General features: G+C 41.9%; 1 protein-coding gene across 5 annotated transcripts in view; it reads left to right on the top strand.

Moving 5' to 3' along the window:
• Positions 1-24,348, top strand: part of DYNC1I1 (dynein cytoplasmic 1 intermediate chain 1) — a 198,666-nt gene that overhangs the window by 84,641 nt on the left and 89,677 nt on the right. For all 5 annotated transcript variants that reach the window (XM_061996369.1, XM_061996367.1, XM_061996368.1 and 2 more), the window contains one exon: positions 17,571-17,660. In XM_061996369.1, coding sequence (XP_061852353.1) covers positions 17,571-17,660 — 90 coding nt within the window. The remainder of the gene's footprint in view (positions 1-17,570; positions 17,661-24,348) is intronic.

Here is a 24,348-nt window from a genome sequence, read left to right as displayed (position 1 = left end):
TGAATTAAATACGAAAATGTTTGAAAGCCGAGTTGTATTTCATTCCAACTGCACTGCTGATTGAAATGGGAAGGTAGAAGGGGGAAAGAGCTTAAATATTCAGTGTTTTTATTATTAAGTGTCCCTTGTGCCCTCACCACACCTCTGAAAACAAAATACAAAGCATTTTTGGAACAGCTCGTTACTGCTACTCTTCAAGGCCATGATGCCTGTTCCTTAAAGCATAGCCCAAAGCAAGGTGAAGTGCTGAGCTGCACCAGCGCATGTTAGCACCATTTGTTTAAATGTGCATGTGTATGCTTGCACATGCACATTAGACTTTGTACAAACACATCAGAAGAGCCAGAAGCCGTACAGTGGACTTCCAGGGCAAATGAAGGAAAAGAAAAAAGTGTTTCCTGAATTCAAAAGCACAGTAGTGGAAGAAAATGCTGTTTGAAGGATCAGTGGGCAGAAGGAGAATAATGCTATTTAGAGTTTCTGAGGGCAGGGAAAGAAAGCAAGTCTAGCCTTTAATTCTGAATTACATGAGCAGGATGGGGAGGGAAGTGTGTCTCTGGTATTTATTTCATGTAAGAATTCTGTACTCTACAAGTGGTCTGTGTCACTAGTATAACATATTCTTTGGTCCTTACAGTGTTAGGCGGGCTCAGCACAGTAACTGACAGACCAGATGAAATAAGAAAAGTGACGTGCATAGAGAGGAAGGCTGCTATTCACCAACATGTAATGCAAGGAAATAGTATGAAAAAGCACATTAATGTTCCAGGTACCCAGGAAGTCTGGCATTAACAACATTGTTGCCATCATTCTGGTGTAATCTTCAGGCAATGGCATTGGTTCAAACCCAGCAGATCTTACTTGCATTCCTAGTACTGAAGACTTTGGTTCCATCTCTTACACAGCCCTTTGTGTAAGGTACCAAATCAAAATATAGAGCCCTGATTTCAATTCTTGGCACTGACACTTGGGCTATGTCTTCTCTTGTCCTGAGGGTTCACAGATTGAGCCTCTGCTCAAGGCTGAAAGCCTTGATGATCAGTATTGGCTGACAACTTGCAGTCTGGCACAACTTTGAGCTAGCTGTGATCTCCAGGTAGAGAAACTCAACATGATGGGAAGACGGCAAGACACTGATCTAAGCTGGAATTGCACCTCCACAAACAGGATGGCTGTAACTGCTTGAAACCGTGCGACACGGGGAACATGAACAAACTTTTAAACATGACTAAATAGGAAAGGGTCAACACATCCTGAACTGGGGATTTGTGTCGTGGGAAATGATGAACAGACAGGACAGACAAAGCATTTGGCCAAATGCTGAGGCATGGACTGACTTGTATTAAGGTCCAGCCAGAAGGTAATGTAGGGAGCTGCAGCAACCACTACAGGAAGAAGCTGAGGTGGTAGTAGTATTTATATGCCACGGATGGAGCTTATCTCCTTACTATTGCTAAAGAGCTTTGAAGTACACTACCAGCTAGATTAACCTGTGCTGATTTGGTATCTGTTCGTATGGGAAAGCATGTATTTTTAACATTAATTCGGCTGCATATTTAAATGAAACATGCTTTACAACATAATTAACAAACCCTTCTTATTGCACAATTGTCAGCTTGCACTTTTCCCACTTTGCTAATGCCTTCAATGCACAAAAGCCATGACGAAAATGTTTCCGTGACATGATGGCATTACCAGCTCTTTTCAAGTGGGAGGATTGTACTCCTACACAGCAGATTTTCCCTATGTTGTGGTATTCATGCAGCAAAGAGCTGTACTTCTGAAGGGTTTCTTGTTTAAGCTCTTTCATGCTTCTTGCCTTGGAGACTTCTTTTAGACTTGTAGCCAAGAGGAGGTCAGGAAGTGCTCCATGCTGCAGCTTCTTTTTCTGTCTCTGTTTCTATGTGGTTCTCCACAGATCCATGGAACACATTCCCTTCCATCTCTCTCCCTTTCAGAGTAGTTTATATTTCATTATTTGCAGATGGAAAAATGACAACTTGACAAACAGCGAAGGATCTTTTTTTTATTTAAATCATCATCTTCTTTCAGGCTGCCATGTAATATTTGCTTAGTGTGTGAAAAGTGAATTTCCATGCAGGTTTCCATGTGAGGTTATTTTTAGTTGTCATTCTGCTGATAGAATTTGCCCACCTTCCTGACTTTCTGGTTTCTGATGAACTACTGGTATGTTTACTGATACTTGTTACTGCCTTTGATTTTAGAGGCTTCATAAAGTCTGTATTTTCATCTCTTTTGTACTTTTTTTTTTTTCATTGCTAAGCAAACAGAGTAACAACCAGGGATAAATTAAAACTTGAAAAAGCCACTAGGAATTCAGCAGCCCAGATCATCCCATCTAACTGAAGACACACGAGCTCCATTTCCCAGTTTTGTTTATTCTTTTCCTACCAGGGTTTACAGCCAACACTCACTAGATGTGCTCACTCCTTATATCCTGGTCATAAAACCAGGAAATAATTTCTTGAACTGAACAGCACTGTTAAGCTCATGTCTAACAGTTTCAGATTCATTTAACTGTAAGCACAAAGTCAATCAAATTTCACAGAGATCCGGGTGTGATCTCAGTCATGTTAGTAGGAGCCCTGAAAAGTGGTGGAGTTTGAAGGCAATGTCCTGTGTGCCGCTTCACCAAGCTGCTTCACTTGTACTTCTTTTTGTGCTGTTACATTTCAGTGCTGTGGGGGAGAGCACTGAGAGTGTGAAGTTGTCAGCCAGAACTAATTCAAAATCTTCCAGTGGCAAACTGAGTCATGGGAAAGGATGGGACAGGCTCAGGGGAGAGCTTGTCTCAGCAAGTGGAGTGATCAGCTCAGGTAACCGAGGAAGGGCACCAGGTGGCATTGCCCGACCATCACTCCTCCATCTTCCACTTTTTCTGGGCTGCCCATGTGACAGGTCATTTGCTTCCGCTTCTCTCCCCAGGAGTGCAGGGCCATTGATTGGAGTGCCTTCCTACCCAACTGGCTGATCTTCTTGTGCCTAAAGCCAGCCTATTCCATAATGCTCTGATGAAGAGCAGCAAAGCTATAGCTGCCTCACAGCAGCTGAGTTGGCAGAGCTGATCTCAGGGAGTGTTAATTAAAGAGGATATCCTTCTGCCTTTCTGCACTACTGCACCTTGAGCACAGTGGATGGTCTGACTGTTGCATCCACTATTTCATTCTGCATTTGTCTCCACAAGATGTAGTACACCCAGAGATCTCTTACAGCATCCCAGTTTTCTAGAATAGTAACTAAGTGACTTTGAAGAGACTTGTTTTTGTCAAAGCAAGCAATTACTTCATAGCAGCATATACTGTCATGAGTCTGTACCAAGAGCAAACCCCTAAACCTTCCTGTATCCTATGTTATTGGAATAAGTGTTTTTACAGAAATTGATGTTATGGAATCAAAACAAAATGCTTCTTTTTTGTCTGTGTTTTTGTTCTGAATCATGGTTGTTACTGCAATATAACAGGGTTCTGCTATTATCTTCCACCTTCTCCACCCGTAAAAAAACCAGTCTGGATTTTAGCCACCTGGTTATAGTTAGTTTCTTATTTTAAAATAGCTTTCAAAATAGATCAGACATTACACTGTTAAAAACAATTTTCCCTGTAGGTATTGAATATCAGACAGAGCTTGTAGTAATAACTGATAGGTATCTAGAATAATCTTCAGTATGGACTGAGACTACACAGATCTGTCAATCACTGCATTTAGCTTTAAACACAGGTGATTTGAATTCGTGTTAGCAGCATGAGGAAGTCAAAAAGATGGAATGGTGCTGTCGGAGAAAAGATGATAGGATTACCTCTGTTGTTGGCCTTCCCTGCTACTTGTTTGAGATACTAAATCAAGGTGAAGTTTATGAAAAAGGGTACAACAGGGGTTTCTAACTCTTCATTCCTGCTGGGGTTTTCCTATTATAAATCTGCTGTCAGAAATAAGTGCTTTACTTGTGGCTTAATTTTATGCAGGCACAAACACCTTGGTTCAACACATTTTGCCAGAGACAATCTCGACTGTCTTAATGCAACAGAGTGCTCATTAACAGGGACCTGTGAAAAAGAAAAATGCACACATGCTCTTTTGTTGTTGGTCATTCATGAGCAATCCGATGAAAACTGAAATAAAACATAAATCCCGAGGCGGTGTGGAGCTAGTGTGGAGACATGAGTGTTTGAATCACGCAGCTTATGTGAATTATCCATCTCGAAGAACATTACACTCCACCTTTTCAATGAAAGTTTCATTAATGTGGTGAAAAGCTCACAGTTTCTATTTGTTCTGCTGTGGCTGCTGAATTTAGCACTACCCCCAGTGCTCACCCCCAAAGCAAACACCTCTGTTGTGGTGATTTTTCCTTTTTTATCCAACTATATAACAGTACAGGCAACTAAGACAATGCTTTCCAAGAAGCTCGTTAGACTTGCTTGGGTAGTTCTTTCTCTACGCAAAGGCCAACAAGACAGATTGGTAGTACTTTCCTGGCTTTGTAATACATTTTTGATGTTACCAGATCTGTCTCCTCATCTCACCATTCATTTGGAGTTTTGCATGCAAAGAAAAAAAAAAAGAAAAAGAAAAAAAGTGAGAATCGGGCTTCAACAGCAATAAATGCATGTTTACATATTTCCTCCAAGTACTGTTACTGTCTAGTGTACTGGACTGTGTTTTGAATATGAATCAAATACATTTGTCACAGGTGTCAATTGTCTTGTTCTCAGGACATGGATGTAAAATTTGCTTTCAGGCACTCAATACTGGAAGCATGACTTTAAGTTTGTCCTACCTTAGTTTGTCCTAAAGGAAATTATTAACCTGAAGTCATAGGACAAGGAATCTCAGATCACAGGGAATGAGATCTTGTTATCCACTGTGATGAAAGACATGACAGAATCACAGAATCTTAAGGGTTGGAAGGGACTTTGAAAGATCATCAAGTCCAACCCCCCTGCCAGAGCAGGACCACTTAGAGTAGGTCACACAGGAAATCATCCAGGTGGGTTTTGAATGCCTCCTTACCCCCAACCCAGTGGGTGTTTCTGTCTTGCTTTAATACCAGATTTTAATATCCCCACTCAACTAAGTCTGCATCCCTTAGGCAGCAGTGGCATTAAAGTCAGGCCCAGAAGAAGTGCCTTCGTGCAGCATTGAGAAATTTCAGATTTCAAAATATAATTTTATTCCATGTTGAAAGAAGACTCAAATGTACTGAAACTCCATTTTCAGTGAAATTTTGTCTTATTTTCCAGTCTAGAATATTTAATTAAAACCAAAATCTCTTAATTTTGATTTGCTGCATCTGAAAGTCTGAAAGTAAAAAATATGGGAAGTACTTTTTAATGGAAAGTTCTCAAGAATCCATCCAGAAAATGTGAAAACAAGCCATTTTGATATTACTAGACTTCAGTTCATCTTACCTTTTTTTAATCTCCCCCTCAACATCCACAAAGAAAGTGGAATAATTTGCACCATTTTGCAAAAGCCCAAGATTTTATAGAGCTACACCTTTTTGATGGAATCTCGCTCCAGAGCTGCTGTCTTTTGTGACTGACTGTAGATGGAATAGTCAACTGATGAAATACAATGTGCTTTGAATTATCCCAGCAAAATGCTTTGCTTGCGGTAAATTCATTGGCATGTATGCACATTGTGTTTCCTCAGATCAGGATGACAACCTCATTGCTGGCTGGCTTGTGGCATCCCAAGTTAACACATGTAAACTTTGCAGCTGTGAGCCGTGTTACAATGAAAAAGATGTAGGGGCTGAAGCCAGCAACTCCTTTCTTTTGTTTTCCTCTAAAAAAAAGTCTATGCAAAGATGCTTCTCCAAGTGAAGGACTATGCAGTAGAATATCCCAGTTAGTTTATTATGTGTTTTCATGTGGTTCTCTTGACTTAACACCTCTGTCTGTAGCTAAGAGCTCCTTAAAGCTGACTGGGAGAGGGTCTTCATGGTGTTTTGGGAGAAGAGGGAGGATTTTGATTTACAGACAGTCCAGCCCATTGTACGAGACTTAAAAGCATCCATTTTCCAACGGATAGGACAGATACAAAGTAGCCACAGAAATTATTTTCCTGATCAATCTGAATTGTGAAGTAGGGAAAGGGAAGGATATTCTAGTGTCTGACTGCCATACAGCTTAATGTTCCCATGTACCCCAGTTTGCCTGTTTAGACATTGGAAGCTACTGAAGTCTGCTGAGCTCAAGCACAGAAAAACATACCTAATCCTCCAGACTGCATCAGATAATCTGGGATTTAACCACAGCAATTGAGTGGTGGGGGCTAGATTTGGGGTTTTTTTTAATTAATATCTTACAACCTAAGTTCTCAGAAAAACCTTGAAGTGTTCATCTGAGAATCCAAATCGGAGGGCATTTCTGTGTCAAACAGGTATCTGCAGGTGGATGTGGCTCTCGGCATGCACAAACCCCTGGATTACAAGTAGGGGATTTTTGGTATCTGCTTCAGGAAGATGGATGCCAGGGAGGCTGGAGAGGGGCCAGGAGGAAGGAAGAGGCCTTCCTGGGGAAGCAGGAGAGTTTGAAGTGTGACCCCGAGCAGAATGGTGGGAGTGGAGGTGAGAGGCATCTGTGGTGGGCAGCAGGGTGCATAGGGTGCACAGTCAGGGAGGGGAAGGCGAGGGTCAGGTAGGAGGGCAGGGAGGTTCCCAGAAGCAGGGACAGTAGTGCCGAGAGCTGAGTGCTTGCAGAGACAAGTTGCAACACACAGTTGGGGGAGACTGGCAGTGGTTTTTAACAGCTGTTTTGACACAATGAGTGCTGAGGCCTGATGACATGCCCTGGGGGAAGCAGCAGTTGAAGTATCAGCCTAGGAATCAGGGGACCAGGGTTTTACACTGTCATCTGTAGCTATTTCAGGAATGACTTTGGGCAAGGAGCTGATGCTTGCATGTTGGTTTCCCCACCACCAAAAGGTGTTGCTTGCCTTGATACCCCCAAAACTGAGATGCTAGAAGAGGAAGTCTCTACTCTCCCAGTGTGGTACGACAAAAACACTGACATTAAAATTTGGCAAGTTCAAAACTGTTAGAGGGAATTCCTCTTTCACACACACTGATGCAAATTAGTGACTAAGGTGAACTGGCGTCAGTGGGAAACAGAATTAAGTGGGATCTGTTCAGTGCCCATATAAGTAATAAGCACACAGTCATAGGGCCCTGACTTCTATAGTTTAATTTTTTAATAAAACAATTTTTTGCCTGCCTTTTCTATGACAAATGTTGAAATGAGCCTTTGCTCATGTAAGATGCATTTGCTGTATGACTAATGGTTATTTTTAAAGTGCTAAACACAATGTATTCATGTATGTGTCAGGGAGAAAAGGGAGTCTCTGTGTATTTGCTGTAGTGATTGTTTGTAAATATAGTTGTTTTTTCCAATTTTGCGTGTAATACATCAGCAGTCTTGTCTCCATTTCTCTCTTGAGGTTTGGTATAAATGTAGAGATTTATGCTCTCAGATACTTCAGTTACAAAAGTGTATGCAACCTCTGAAGCATTGATTTTTATTCACAAAGTGCCATAGAACAGAGATTGATTTGTGGAGAAGATGGAGTTCAAAGTTAAACCATAGTCATGCAAACAACTATGGAGCCATATAGCTAATTTCAGGGCCTTGGGCTGAAATGTCATTTCATGTCCCAAAAACAGAGGAGAAGCTCTGAAAGACCAGAACTCTTGCTAATGCCTGCAAGAGAAGTTAAGCGGAGTTACAGATGGCGAATTTGACCTAAAACATGTTAGTGCAGCTTCATGGATGGAGACGCAGTATGGAAGTGGAGAAATAATTTCTTCCACAATAGCAAGATTTGGTAATCTTGCTCAAGCAAAAACGCAGTGGAAAACAGGAGAGGTAGCCTGTGGAGTATAAAGCAATTTGAACTTAAAAGAAATGAGTCTATAAGTGAAGTCCTAGCCCCTATATGTCAGTAGTAAAAACCCCACAAAAGGTATTTGGTCTACATTGTACTTAAAGTTTTAAGTACCTAGTGCCCAGCTGAGGCACCCATCTTCTGTGACTGACCTCCAAATCGGGCACTGTGTAAATGCCAGATACATCATCTGTGTGTGCATGAACATGTGCGTGTTTAATGTGAAAGCAGCTGTTGTTTTACAATTACTGCTAGTGCCATAGGTTGTGGGGACTAGTTTTCATTAATGTACTTAGGCTTTTGTGATTTAACACTATTGCATGATCTGACTGTTTGAAAATTACTTTAACAGCCCAATCCAGAAAATCTGCCACATGTCTCTGCCTTTTCCCAGGGGCAGGAGTCATTTCACACTGATGGCATGATGTGATTTCTTCCAGCAGCACAGCAGGAAGAAATCCTTACAGGTTTCAGAAGTTGTGAAAGCCTCTAGTGTAGCAACCCCTTCTTCATCCACGCGAACAAAGAGTCCCCATAATTTCCCTCCTCAAGGATAACACCATCACAGCTACACTGTAGCAAGATATTTTAAATTTAAGCTATTTGATTTCAGGGCTAGAGGTCTGTAAATGCTATTCTAACCGTTCTGCTGTTCAACCATTATTTCATGTTGGCATTTTTATTTGGAGGCCTAACCATGGCCATGAAAAGGAAACTTCTGTAATTTTTGTGTTACATCTTCCAACTGGAATATTTTCAAGCACAATAGAATTGAACACAGGCTTTGGGGAGGGAGAAAGAGGAGAAAAGGGAATCAGCTAGAAGGTATGATGACCCCAGTGGGGTACTCTGCACTTTATTTCTCTGGGGACTGAAAAATGCTTTCAACCAGAGTGATGTTGCAAGAGCCCAGAAGAGGAGAGAAAAATCCATGTCTGGTCTACGCCGACCAGAAACTAAAAACAACGAACACTTTGAATTCTGAGACTCTCACCACAACTGAAAACTCTGCTCAGGCCAAGTAACTGGAAAATCAGTTTTCTTGAGTTAGAGAAATGCTTCCCTGCAGAATCAGAGACAGCTTTGCATTTTAATCAGTAAAGAAATTATTATATTCTGAAGCATTGATTCCCACACTTGAATTGATGCAAAGATTTGCAATCAGGGCTATGAAGAGATTTGGGTAGTTTCATATGGAGCTTAGTGAAACGGTACAGTAAACCGTTTTCTTTCCTGTGACATTTTCTTGTTGTTTGACTCTGATAGTCTACCATTTATCACAAAATGGAAAAATAAGATCTGTCTTCATAATGTACCAAAAAGAAGTCTGACTGCAAACACTAGTCAGGAAGAGGCTTAGTGATTGGAGCTGAGTGGTGAAACCCTAGATCAGGAGATGGTTATGAGAAATCGTATACCAGAAGACCTGAGAATCCCCTGGTCAAGAGTAACTGAATGCAGTAATTGTAAGGTAATTTAAAAAGAAATGTTCAGCAAAAATTACTTATGGGGTGCTTGTTTTAAGAGGGAAGTGTAGTAAATTTCAGGACAAATTTTTAAGTGGCAATAGTACAGGCATAGCCTATGCTGTAGGCAAAATAAATTTTCTGAGCTAAATGACTCCTCTCAGTCAGACAGGCTATGGTGTTTGTTTTTGGGGTGAAATATGTATTTCCTTCATTGCATTAGTACAAAGGTAGCTCAAGCCAGAGAGGAGAACTCTAGGGATCTGGTTGTAAGGCCTGCCAAGACCACCTGCTCCTTATGAGTTGAGGAATGAAATTTTGCAGAGATTTGCATTGCAGAACAAGGGATGGGACCAGAAAATCCTTCTTAGATGTGGCAGAGATATGTGAGTAGTACTTAATTTTGCAAGAAACAAAAAAACTTAGGTTTTTTTTTTACTCTTAGGCCCACACTGGTGTATTATTAGTAGTGTATTCACTGGGGAAGGTGCTAGGCTGAATATGTTAATTCCAGGGAAAAGTGCCCTGCAGTCTTCTGGGTTTGAGACACGTACCAAACATTCTATTATTTTGTGATAAAATTTTAAAATTATATTTTCTTCTAAAAGATTCAGTCAATATACTCAAGTCTAGTAAATGTAATATGACTCATATAGCCTGTATTTCATCAAGATGTGAAGCCTCTCTTTTACAAACGAGCACCACAGCACGTCAGGATAACAAAGAGTCAAAGGAGTTTGAAGATGCTAGGCAGTCTGTTCTTGTAGTCTTGTGATTAATTCTTGCTCTTGCAGAACTGCAGTTGTGTAAGAGTATACGGTCAGACAATTTTCTTCAGACGATTAAAAACCGCCTAGATGGAAAGCGAAGGAAGAATGTCATGTGCTTCTGTTCAAGTCTTGTAGGTGCTGTGGCCATACAGTAGTTCCAGACATTCATTCATCTAATTTTTACTTTTTTTTCCTAATGTTCTCGCTCCATCTGACAGCCATAAGAAAACCTGACTTCTCAATACTAGTTCATAAGGACAAGATGATGTGTTTGGAATGTACCGTATCAAGGATTGGGAGCTGTAGAAGGATGATCTGGGGCTTTTTAATGTTGCTGCAGTGCACATTCAAGTATTTTTCTGGGTAGGAAACAGAGGTATCTTGCATGCATATGATTCTTGCGTGCAAGCATGCTAGCAAGCTCAGGCTTACATGAAATTCTGATCTGAAGTTTGTTGCCTGTTTCACGGAGCATAAGCCAAGATCTGTTCAGTGCTGTTTTTTCATTATACAGCACTGAGTAGTCTTCCCTGCTTTTGCTAACTGACATGCATTTTAGGAGGCAGCTGCCTACTGCCAAGAAGAGTCTGCATGCAAGAATATTTCCATCTGGAATGACTAACATGTGCCCAGTGTATGTCCAGTCTCACATCCCACTCTGCAAACAAAATCCACTGATGAATTAATTTTCTTCTTGCTTCAAAGGGCAATCAAAAGATGAAAGTGAAAAACTGGACATATTTCCAAAAAATTACATTATATGAAAAATAGGTCATTCAGATTGCAAATGATAGATTTTCAAAAATGTGAAATGTCAAGCAGTCTTATTTGAAAAAGTATGTGTTGCCTTGCTTGTTGAATATTTTGCTAGTGATGGAAAACAATGTATTTAAAAAGCAGAGACAGTGTTTTAACTCATTCTTAGGATAATGCCAACAATATTCAACTTGTTTGATCCAGGCTTATATCAGGATGCATTTGTCCTTACTTACTTTGTAATTCTTTCATAACAGACGCATCAAAATTATTTGGAACAGTTGTAAATATAAAAGTGGTACAGCGGTTTCTGGTATTTCATAGCTGCAAATGTGAAATCTGCTTCTTGTGAAGACGCTTGACTTGATTAAATGTGTCAGATGTATGTCTGATTCTTCTCATGCATTGAAGGAATGGTGATGCTGATATAACAATCCCCATGCACCAGTACAGGCTGGGGGTCGAACTGCTGAAGAGCAGCTCTGCAGAGAGAGACCTGGGAGTGCTGATTGATAATAAACTAAACATGAGCCAGCAATGTGCCCTTGTGGCCAAGAAGGCCAGTGGCAGCCTGGGATGCATCAAGAAGAGTGTGGCCAGCAGGTCACGGGAGGTTCTTCTTACCCTCTCCTCTGGCCTGGGTGAGGCCTCATCTGGTGTCCACTTCTGGGCTCCTCAGCTAAAGAGGGACGGACAACTTCTGGAGAGAGTCTGGTGCAGGGCCACCAAGATGATCAGGGGACTGGAACATTTTTCATATGAGGAAAGGCTGCAGGAACTGGGGCTGTTTAGTCTGGAGAAGAGGAGATTGAGGGGGGAACATTTACAAATATCTAAAGGGTGGGTGTCAGGAGGTTGGGACATCCCTTTTTTTTATTGTATCTAGCAACAGGACAAAGGGTAATGGGGTGAAGCTGGAACACAAAAAGTTCCACTTAAATATAAGAAAAAACTATTTCACTTGTGAGGGTGACGGAGCAGTGGCACAGGCTGCCCAGAGGGGTTGTGGAGTCTCCTTCCTTGGAGATCTTCAAGACCCGCCTGGACATGTTCCTATGTGACCTGATCTAGGTTGACCTGCTTCTGCAGGGGGATTGGACTAGATGATCTCTAAAGGTCCCTTCCAACCCCTACCATTCTATGATTCTATGATATAAAACCTCATATAATAAATGACTGGCCTTTCATATATTAGTGACTCAAGCAATAAAATGTATAATTGTGATGCTAATTAACTTTCTATTTTAAAGTTATGCCTTTAATAAAAGGATTATTTGTACCTACCCAGAATTAAAAACAGAGGTGCCAGTCTAATTCATTGTAGCTGTCAACACTAAAAACAATGCACAGAAGCTGCAACTCCTTAGTCTCAGAGGTGCACGTCTGAGAAGGTGTAATTCCTCCACCCATGAAGAATGCATAACATGCTGCCTGCTGTTTAACTGGTGGTACATGTATTAGCAGAGCAGAGACTTATAATTACACAAATCCTAAAAAAAAAAAGTTATTTAATAAACTATTTGAGCGATACCAATGCTAACTGCCTAGAAGTGGTAATCCAAAACTCAGACAACAAGAAAATGTTGACCCAAGCAAAACAGTATTCATCTCAAGAATTAAAACCCTAAGCCAGTGTCATGCATAGTCCTCTCAGATGTAATTATTGTATTCTACTTTGTCCTGAATGTGCCTGGTGTGGTTTTATACACTGTAAAAATAAACACAGTGATTTAAAACCCTGGAAAGTCCAAGTAGATAGCGGGCAAGACTGCTTCTGGACTGCAACAGAAGCAGGGGTGTTCAAAGCTAAGTATAAGCTCAGAACAATTGTTCTGCTTTTACTTCTTCATGTTAAACAAAGCACTGTTAGGACTGATTGGCCACCTCCTGGAGCCTGGAGAGTCATGAAGCTCTGAGTTAAGAAGAAACAGTATTTGGGCCAGCTATGTCAGCCTGTATTCATCTCACATATGGATTCACCAGGTTCAGCAGACAAACATCTTTAACCTTTGCAGTTAATGATCATTTCCACTGAGGAATTGTTTTATCTACAGGAAAAGTCGGGGTGGCCTTAGTGGGCAGAACTATAGGCTGAAACTCTTAAGCCAACCCTGTGTTATCCACTCAGCTGCTGGTCTGCTGAGTGATCAACAGTAAGTGGGTCGATCCATCGGCTTCTGCATGGTAAAAATGCATAATAAAAACAGCCTCCTTGCAAAGTCTTTTGAGATCTACAAAGGAGAAATGTTACATAGCAGCTATACACTGATTCATTACTAGGTCTTTTTTATGTGATTCCTTTAGTAGACGTTTGGGTTCTGATTTAGATCTTCTGAACAGGGTGTAACAATACTGGCGGTACCGGCAACTCCATATTTGCCAAACGTGGCTAGCAGAATGCTACTAGTGATGTAAGTAGTTAAAAGGTTATTTCTCTTCAACTTCCCAGTATCAGATGTGCTCTTAAAAAGGAAAAGGCCATTTGTGTTCAGTAACTACAGAAGTACTTTCATCTCCCTGGACAACTATTGCAGTGGCACACATTGAGTAGGCACATGTGGAAACAAATAACCATGTAGATACTCCAGTAAACATACAATAAATGTTCTCTTTTTCACAACTAAGTAAAATGCAGAAAAATGATTGCCAAAACATTCCCCATTATTCTGTAATGTATATGTATGTGCACAGAAAATGTAAAAATGCATAACCATACCTAGGGACAACAGCAAAAGTATGTACTATGAACATGTGTAAGTATGCATATATTGGCATTGAATTGTGCACAACATCAAAAAAGAAATATGCCAAAGAAACATTAAGGTTTCAAAATGAAGAAACATTGGATATTCCAGAATACAGGTTTCCAGAATGCAGGTTTCCTGGGTATCCTTAATTAGTCCTTTTCAATATGTATGATGATACAATTTTAATTACATGATAATGTGTAGGGTTCTTTTCCTTAACAGATTCTTTTTTCAGCCAGTCAATGGGGAAGCAGTTTTTTAACCCTTCTGGTTTTCATCATCTTCTATTTGATGCTCTGGTCTCAGATCTCAGATTCGGGCACACGGTCTAAGTGTTAAACTGAACATAGAAAAGATTAATCCTCTTTCAAGCCTTTATTTCTCTGTCGCTCCCATGACAGCATTTTAATATGCCCCAAATCCTTATGAACATATCTCTGCATCACATCTGTGCAGGGCGAGAATACTATTATCTTCACAATATTATCGCCAGCATGCAAAAGCACGGAAGCACAGGAAGAAAAAGGAAAGGCAAGTGTCAGTGACAGCTGAAAGCAAGAGATAAGGGAGCTTTTGCATGTGTAGCATTTTTGTAGCACTTTCTCCACTCAGAGCACAGGGCCAGTTGACTTCAGCTCTCAGCACTTCTGCATTTCAGGCCCCAGGTGTCTCTTGTTGAGCACCCAGAAAATGAGGCCAAGTGTTCAAGAGAAAGGAAATTCCAGAATGATGTCATCATGCCTGCACATGGGGAGACAGAAGGAGCTAATCGTGCCCAGGCAATCCAAGTTCTGGCATTTGCTAGCGTTTTAGCATTTGGTTCATAACCCTGTCGTCCTTTTGGCAGAATTTTTATGTGTGTACACCTTTCTCTGTAAATAGATAAGGATATCTGAACTGTGTCTAATCTGCTACAAACTCTTGCACTGCCTTCTCATTAAAACTAATTTTTGATGTGTGTGCTTTTGGAAAAAGCATGGCATGTCTTGAAATAATAACTTTCACTTATTTTCCTGCTGCAATTAAATCTAGGGAAATCTAGGGAAACTTGGTTTTCATTGTTCCCAGAAGAGGAAGGAAAGGAAGAAGACCTGCCTTAATAGGTGCTGAAGTATCAGTACATCGCCCTGCTCCAGCTGTGCCTTCGGTATTCATTCCTACTGTCCCTTAGAATGGGCTATAGGCAAACAATTTGACACTCAAAATCAGGGAGATCAAGGACTTCTAGGGGACAGTGACTGCTTGATTTCAATCTGAAAACCCACTGCTGAATCTCACGTTCTACATTTGCTACATCTTCCCTATCCATTACCAAATTACAAGTGAGGCGTTTAAAAAGCGTAGCATGCTACCTGAAAAACCCCAAGATTTTCAGTTAAATATTTGTTTCTTTTTTGTTTACTGCCTGCAAGTTTTCTCAAACTCTTCCCCTTCTGAAACTTCCCTGCACAAGCCAATAGGTTGGAAACAGGTTAAAAATGGAAGCTGAAGTCCATATGTAAACAGCTGGCTCCAAGAGCTGGTGCTCTAGGGAATGAAGACTTGTAATGCAAGACTCACAAAACTCTTGTGGGAGTTGGCTTCATTAGGTATCTACCGTAAGCGTGTCTGTGTGCATATATCTGTACAGTGTTGTGATCCTATCTCTCTGTGCATGTGTACCTGAGGTTAGCAGAGTATTCATTCCCCACTGCACCAGTCACTCCACTCTCTTCTCACCTTTCTCATCTGTTGGGTGAAACTGGCAGTGCCTCCCTTATTTGTACATCCCCATCTCTGCTAGCGCCATAGACTGATGGCAGGAGGAACTTTTTTCACTTCCCCTGTGTGTGTAAAGCAGGAAAGCTTTTCTCACTGACTCTCTGCTGACTGCCTCAGATGTTATCTGTCTTTCAGCCAGTGGACAGAGCAAAGTGTTTACCCTGCTGAACTGAAACGCCCCGACTTGCTCTCTAAAAGGTCTTCTCTACAGCCCTTCTATATTGAGCACCTAGAGAAATGTAATTGTCAAGTGAGGCATCAATGGGAGTCATCATGAATATCCTACCTTTTCACCACTTTGAGTTTCATGGGCTGAAAAATTCCTGATAAAGCAGTGACATTCATCAGTAGGGCTTTTAATTCTGGAAATGCCTCCCCATCCATGCTGGATTCCTCCTCCCTTCCTGGCCTGGGGAGCAGATGGTTATCCCTCCTCTGTGACAACTGAGGAGCCAAGCTTTCCCTTTCTCCTTACTGCAGGTGCTAGTGGTAGGGGGAGCGATGGCGGATATTAGGCCAAGATTTCCTCATTTCTCTAAGAGGGAAAAGCATATCTGTCCGTGCTGAGACACTTCCTTACAGTATGTGACTAAGCCATGCTCTCCAGAGAAGTTGCTAGCTAGCAACATGTTCTCTGTGGGCTTCTGTGGGAGGAGTCCTAGAGTAGGCAACATGATAAGAATAGTGTAGTGCCTATTATGTTATCAAAACCAAAATACAGCTGCATGTTATTGTTGGCTGAATACAACCTGTTGACACCAATATCTCTCCAAGACGCCAGTACTAATTTCAGACAGCCTTTACAGGCACAGGACAAGGTGCCAGTAGCCAAACAGATGGAGCAGCATGACATGTTGCCCCCTGCCCGCTTCATGCATCAGCGTGAGAGCATATATGAGTGTGCCTGGAGAAGTGCCAAGTCATGAGGAGCAGTGTGGTGACAGACAGTTTGCTCAGAAAGCCCTGAAGGAGCTGTAGCAGTTTTGCTAATGGCTGAACGCTCAGGGGCCAGGACACTATGTTATCTCATTTGATGGACTGACCCAGGGCACTAGTGGTGCTTGATGTTACATCAGACTCCAGAATTGTTCAAAAATACTTCCTCCATAGCCCACAAATTTTCTCATTCTAATTATTAATTATTGTAACTCACTCTTTTAGGACAAGCTCTATTTTCAGACTTTGTAGTTCACTGCATCCAGAAGGCTGAATGTCCCTACCCCAACAAGAGTGTGAGAGGGTTCTGTGCTGGCCTTGGGCACTGGAGGATGAATCACCTCACAGTGGCTGGGAAGAGGTAATGAGAGTTAGGAAGGTTTTGAGCCATTTTGATGCATCACTGTCTTTCCAGCTCTGCTTGTAGTGTGTTTTATTCTGGACAATCAGAACCCATGTATCTCAGACAGGCATCAAGGAATGAATGATTTGCCCTCCTGAATAAAATGAGAACATGCGAATGTGTGGAGAGAAGGAAAGAGAGAGAGACATTTGCATAGGTCAGGAAAGGTCATTAAAACATCTGGCAGTAGTAACTGACATGTATCAAATTTTAGTGTTCATTAAATTCATATTAATGCAAAAATGGTTCTTAAGCTCCAAATGCCACTTTTGGTTGCTGTGTTCCCCTAGTTGATGGTGATGAGTTTTCAGAACTGTACCATGCTTGTTTGCTTGCTAGTGGCATCTGACCTGAGGTCAGATTTCTATTTAACCCCTTTCTGTAGGTCAAAAGACAAATTAATCTGGTGCAAATTGAAATGGAAATGAGGTGTCTGGATAGCAGGTGGAATAGCTGCCAGGCTGAAACGTGTTTGCATCTGTTCTTATGCCATCCAAGAAGTCGTCTCTGAGGTCAGGCTGAAACATGTTTGCATATGTTCTTATGCCATCCAAGAAGTCATCTCTGAGGTCAGGGAGATATTCAGATGACATCTGAGATGGGAAATTGCTACAGGGAGCAGAAATGGCAGGTGTTCTGTGTTAGCAGATTAACTTGCAGTCTGGGGAAAATTGTCTGAGAGTGTCTGAGTATAAATGTAGATGTTTCTATTGACCGTGCACTTTGCTTTACCTGTGTTTACTACCAGTTTATAATTGTAAAGAAGATAATTCTTCAGCTGCCTTAAGGAGGAGAATCTCACAAATCTTTTTCTTCCTTTTTTTAGAGGATGAAGATGATGAAGAAATGGTGGAGCCGAAAGCACAGGATGACTTGGAGATGGAAAATAAAGACCAGAAGCAGGAAGTGAAAGAAGGTACTTAAAAAAAATGAAAAGAATTTTGTTACAACTTTAAGGACTGAATCCTGCAAGTAGTAGTGCTCATAGACAGTTTCCATTCTTGAAAACAATGCAAAATTGAAACAGTCATCAGTTTTATTTATTCAAAACCATGTGAGTGGTATAAAAGCAGAAAATTGTATCTCAGTAACCCAGCTGATAAGTCTGAGAAGGCTGTGAAAGGCACAGAACTTCAGCTGTTTAGAAGAAGCTAAGTGTCCTGGTAATGTGGGAACAAAGTGAGAGTCTTGGATTCCAGGACTGGTGCTTAACTTGTTCTCTGTCCCAAATGGCTATCTATGTGATAGAATTTAAATGTGAATGCCAGGCATTCCAGTGGCTCCATTAAGTTGGTTGCTCCTCAGAGGTACCTGGAGCCTCTAACTGCCTGCTTGAGAGGGACAAACTTAAACTTAGTGATGATCAGGAATCTTCCAGCAGAAAATCATTTCAATGGACAATGTTGACTGTCAAAATCAAAACTTTTTGTGGGAGCTGCCTCAAGGGAACTTAAAGTCAAAACTGAAGCCAGGCAGGTCCAGCCTTCTGAATTCCTCTGAATGCAGACATTCTCCAGGGTTACAAGAGACAAAAATTCATGTTACTTACTTCTCCTTTCTGTTGCAGAGAAGAGACACTTGCTAAAGTCATGCATGTCAGCCCTACAAATGATAGATATGCTGGGTATCTGCTTCTTTTGGAACTATTCTAGCCTTTGTAATTGGGAGAGAGTTGTGAAATTTGGTCTTCCTTCTGGGAATGTACTAGAGTATTGCCTGTTGCTTCGAACAGTCAGTGCTCACCCCTGTTTGGAGTCAGGGAGAAGAGCTAATATGTCAGTAGCTTCAGTGTGACAGGAAATTAGTTTATTCTCCAGCATTTCTTAACTCCGTATTGCTCGACTGCTCATAATGTGTTTTACCCTCTTGAAAGGTAACTTAGATCTTCAGGTAGGGCCTAAGTCACTTATTACTATGATGATCATTATCAGGATGATTCTGTGACCTTGTATGGTGGTTTAACCCTGTCTGGATGCCAAGTACTCACCAAAGCTATTCTATCACTCCCTCTCCTAAACTGGACAGAGGAGAGATATATCTAGTAAAAGATCTGTGAGTTGAGATAAGGACAGAGAGGTCATTAAGCAAATAGCAGCATGGGCAAAGCAGACTCAACTTGGGGAGAAATGGTCTGATTTTTTAACAATCAAAACTGAGCAGGGTAATGATGAATAAAAACAGAACCTTAAAACACTTTCCCCCACTCCTCCCTTCTTCCTGTGTTTCTACCTGCTTCCCCCGCTCCAGAGTGGTGCAAGGGGGTGGGAGATGAAGGTTGCGGTCAGTTCATCACAGATGGTCTTTGCTGTTCCTTCCTCTCACACTTCCCCTGGTACAGTGTGGGGTCCCTCCCACAGGAGATAGTATGAATTTCTCCAATGTGGGTTCTTCCAGCAGGCTACATGAACTAGCCCACTATGCATCTAGCCCAAAAGGGAAACAGTCTATCAGGAATGAGCTGCTCCAGTGTGGGTCCCCCACAGGGTCACAAGTCCCGACAGCAAACCTGCTGTCTGGCATGGGCTCCTCTGTCCACAGGACCACAGGTCCTGCCAGGAACTTTCTCGAGTGTGGGCTTCCCAGGCACCAACAGCCTTCTTCAGGCATCCATCTGCTCTGGCGTGGGGTTCTCCCTGGGCTGTGACTGGATCTCTGCTCCACTGTGGCTTCCATGGCTGCAGGGGCAGGGCCTCACCATGGGCTGCACCATGGCCCACAGAGAAATCTCTGCTCCGGGCCTGGAGCACCTCCTCCCCTCCTTCTTCACTGACCTTGATGTCTGCAGAGTTTTTCACACATTCTCACTCCCTTCTGCTGCAGTTTTTGCACCTGAGCAGTAACTTGCTTCCCTTCTCAAATACATTAATCACAGATATGGGGGAAGCTTATAGCAGGTTTTCACAGATGCCACCCCTGCAGCCCCCCACTACCAAAACCTGGCCACACAAACCCAGTACTAGAGCTTAGCTTTGTTTTTCTTGCCGGAGGAAAAGTATGGAGTCATTTTACAGAGAAGCCCATGTAATAGTCAACTGTAGATATAGCAGTGTATGATTCCTTCTCATCCAGGGGAGTTTGGCATGATTTGTATCAGTGTCCAAAAAACCCGAGTTTTCTGTATAGTGCCCACAGTTGCTATCCTCACACATGGAAGTGAGTTGAAGTACCAGCCAGGCTGTTTTGATTATAAATTATCTTTCTTTCTTCCCTCTTAAGAGCATCCTAGAAACTACCCATGCCATAAATCCTGCAGTGTTGGTTGCTCATTAGGTCCTTGTAGAAACACAGAAGGGGAAACTCACTCCTCTCACTCCTCATCCTTCTGCTTCTTCCACTGCTCCCAGCCGCCTCTACCACGGGCAGAGGGGAGCAGCAGGAGCAGTGGTGACATCAGCAGCAGGAGTCACATAGGAGTCAGCAAAGTCAGAACGGAAGGCATGAGCAAGAAACATCATGACATAAAAAATCTTACTTTTCCCTGGAAATTACCTTTCCTCCCAAAACTGTGGGGTCAGCTCGACTATGGACTCTAGCAGTCATTGGAGCTGACACACTATCTCTTTTACTGGGGATAACAGGAACCTATAAAAACTAGTATCACTGCACCTAGTACATGAGGACTATCCCAAGTCGCTGAATGTCCCTCTAGCATTGAGCTTACAGCTGACCCCACCTCCATTTATTTCCACATAAAAGTAATGCTAGCACTCATATCTGGGGAGAAAGCACAAACTTCTGCATGAAGAAGAAAAAAAAATCTAAATACGTTACTGATGTATTTCACTTTTTTGTGGGCTTTCAAGTTGGCCCTTTATATACTTTGCTGACCAAGTGCCACTGCCAACGTCTTTTATTTCTCTGTTAGTTTCAGAGCAGTGCTCCCCTTCCCTGCCTAGAAGACCCCCCAGGAATGGTAACTTTAGCACTAGTCTTAGACACACAAACTGCAGGCTGTAAAAGCAAGGCACAGCTTGTTTTAGCAGAACCGGCTTTGTGAGGTGCTAACACTTGTCTGGGTTCAAGGAAGAAAAAAACATGCTTATTGCCTGATAGAAAGTGAGCTTGACTTGCAGTACATGTTGTGACAGATAAAGTAGTGGCGTGCTGATGGCTGATATTAAATTTTATGACTCAAATGAAGCAGTTGTCCCCAAATTCAGAGAGAACGGAGTCCCATTTTTTAGCACTTGGTGTCATTCTCTCCCTGTTGGCTTTAGCCCTTTCACCAACAAAATCCCATTTTCCTCTCTGTTGTAATCACCCTTCTCATGTTGTTCGGAGTTTGAAGACATCGTTTGTATTTCATGGAAGTGATTAAAACCATGTTACAAGTCAAACAGGAGTTTAGAGGAACATTTCCTGTCGCTGCCGCACTCTGTGCTTACTCAGAATTAATAGCTTTTCTGCAAATTAGCACATAATGGGTTAAAAGCATGTTTATATTGGCATTAAGTACTCTGGCTTCTTTTTCTTTGCAAGGCAAGACAATATTTTGCAAACTTTTTAAAGAATCTATCTAATAGATATTATAGTGGCGCCATTCACACTGCTATGTAGTAGTTAAGGCTGTGTCAGCACTTCCATTATGAATCCTGTTTTTCAAGGATTTATAACCCAGCCGTAAAAATTTGCTCTGGGCTGAAATTTGGTTTCAGCTCAGGGAGCACATTTTTTAACAGATTAAAAAAAAAAAATCAGCCTGGCCTTTTTTGAGTTATAGGAGTGTAAGGAAAAAAAAAACCCACAACCAAAAATGTGGGAGAGAAGTGCAGAGAGAGAAAGGCAGACAATTTTTTCACGACTATAACTCAAAAATAGGTCAGGATGAAAAATATGCTTGAGTCCAGTCTGTTCAGTCTTCTTCTCCCTGAGCCAACAGGACAGGAGCGCTCTATTTTTATAATGGTATTTTAAGAGGGAATGTGATTTTATTTTTTCTCTGTGGTTTACTGGTAGTCCAGTTTAATTCTACAGACATTTATTGCATGCTTAATTTCCTCATCTCCCCCCTGCATAGCCCAGAGTTGCTCTGCAGGATTTGGTGGGATTATTCCCCAGTCATGCCCATTCATAGGGTCTGACCTTAGTTCTGGACCTGCCTCAGCATCACCATAAGGCACACAATGCACCTGCAATAGGGCAGCCTGTCTGGCACATCTCTTGTGGCACTTCAGTGCCATGGAGGTGCTAAGGGCAGAGGATCAGCTTGAGGGCCCCTGGATGTTTCCAGAGTGAGAGGTAATGACATGGCTTCTTGACTGTGGAAAGCATATGAAGCCTTGTGACCTCTCTGTGCTACTTCCATGAGGCTGCTTGCTGTCACTCACATCTCCGGTGCATGGTGTCCCTGCTGTCCTTGGGAGACCCAACTGTGGGATACCTGCTGGTGAACTGGGCTGGGCTCTGCCTGTTCACAGACTCCTCTGACCACATAAACAAAGAGACAAGTCCCAAACTCTTTCATCAAGTGGACTGGGGCTTTCCACCACCAGGGAGCTCTGAAGCTCCACCTAAGGCGCCTCTTTATGTCAGTACATACCACATGAACAGCAGGACGGGCTGAGTCTTGAAAGTGGGCCTCAACCTGCATTTATCTGAATATATCCACAGAAACTTGCATGAAACGCTGTGATGAGGGAGGCTGGGATCAGCAGCTTCAAACTACTGTTGTGCTTACCTCTCACGCTGGCCCTGTGCATGGAGCTTGGGTGTCCACACAGCAGGCTGTAGCGTGGGAGGTGCTTCAGCTCTCTCCAGCTCAGGCATCAGTATCAGAGAAGCAGGACAATGTTGCTGGCTTTGCCCCTGTAATCTCTTTGAGGTTTGTCATAGCCTGTAACACCACAATTTCGCTGCCACCAACAGCACAGCAAGCTCAGCTGTGCCAGCCCATCCTGATAGCACAGCTCAGGTGTGCCCAGGGATGGTGCTCAGCACAGACCTTGGGGAAGCATGATCAATAGGAACAGCCGTGCTTGGCACAGCTTCAAATTTAAGGCTCTAGGCCCTGCTACCCCAGAACTGGCCAATCCCTAAATGCACCCCAAAATCTCCCTTTACACATTCAACAACTGTGCCATGCAGGGACTTGCATTTCAAACCAAACATAACCACGATATGGCACATATCAAGCCTGACATGAAAGCAAGAAGCACAAGTGAAACAACAACAACCACAGGCTATTGATAGACAAGGACTAAAAGCTGCTGGGTGCCCCTTAGCACCTTGCAGTTCTCATACTCATACATGTGCATTTCTACAATCCATCGTCATCTACAGTATAAACACATGCCAAAAAAACCAATACATCTCTTTACAGGGTTTTACTGTCTCCTTCTGTCTCTCCTTATATCTCAGTGCTCACGAAACGGCTGCTTCCTGGTTTACTCTTTTTATTAGTTCACCCTTTCTTTCATTCACTTACTCTTTCTGTTCTTTTTTTTTTCTTTTCTTTTCTTTGGCTTTAATGGACTTCATTTCTTTTGTCAGATTTTTACAATTGCTGAGGTTCCAGAAGAATATTTTTTATATTCTATTATACTTATTTCAATATGGGGCTTTTTCCTATTTTGTCGGTTTGGGATTTTAAAAATATCTTTTTTGCTCTCTTAGTAGAAGTTGCAAATCCCTGTATTTGAATATTTGTGCATTTGATCCTGTACTGTTATCACAACTATTTATATTTACTACAAACCTGCTTCTGCCAGATTAAAATATATTTTACCTGAGTTGCTAAAGATCCAATGAAATGTTTTCAATTTTTTTCATGTTTTTTCCAAGTAAATTTTTTTACAAAGGACCTAATGTGAAAACAGTGTTTCTGGGGATCATGTTAAATCATGCAAAATAGTAAAATGCTCCTATTTTTCAGAAGTAAGTGTTGAACAAATCTGATGTTTTCATGTCATATTTAATTTTTGTTACATATTCTAGACCTATTTGTTCATGCACAAGTGTACAATGTCTTTCATAATGGATATACCTTGCATTTTCTTCACCTCTAGTGTCCTCCATACATATCTAACTTCTCAGGGTTTTGATTTTCAGTGTAAATTCCATTTTATCTCATAGTGTATTACACATTAACATGAGTGCAATGCCTCTGATACATGTTGTTGACCTCATAACCCCAGAGCCACCTGGGCAGTGCTCTGCTTGTGACCCCACAGTATTTCAGTGGGTTGGTGGACAGAAGGGGTACGCAGTGGCCCTGTTAGGCAGAACATATTGACTGCTCTATGGGTCCTCTTACCATGAGGTGTATGGGGCCAGGGGTAGATTCAGCTCCTTCAGGCAAGAAGCAGAGCACGAGCACATTAGTTCATGATGAAGCCATGGTATAGAAGCAAGAGCAAAGTCTAAGTCTTCCTTTGCAGGAGCTTCATTGCACTCCAGGAAGTAGGCACATTACTTTTTCACACTCTTAAGCTAAGCATTGCACGAGGCTTTCTTAGATAGGGAGGGTTAGATGTGGTTTGTTTGTTTTTTATGCCAGGGAGATCAGATAGTTGAAGGCAAATGCTGTACTCTCACAGAGAATTTCTGAAGATTTTGTCACATCACATAGGTCTTAGTGACAAAACAAACCAAAAAATACTTTGATA

Source organism: Colius striatus, chromosome 5, assembly GCF_028858725.1.
Source record: "Colius striatus isolate bColStr4 chromosome 5, bColStr4.1.hap1, whole genome shotgun sequence".
Classification (NCBI taxonomy): Eukaryota; Metazoa; Chordata; class Aves; order Coliiformes; family Coliidae; genus Colius; species Colius striatus.
This window is presented reverse-complemented; position numbering and strand designations above follow the sequence as displayed.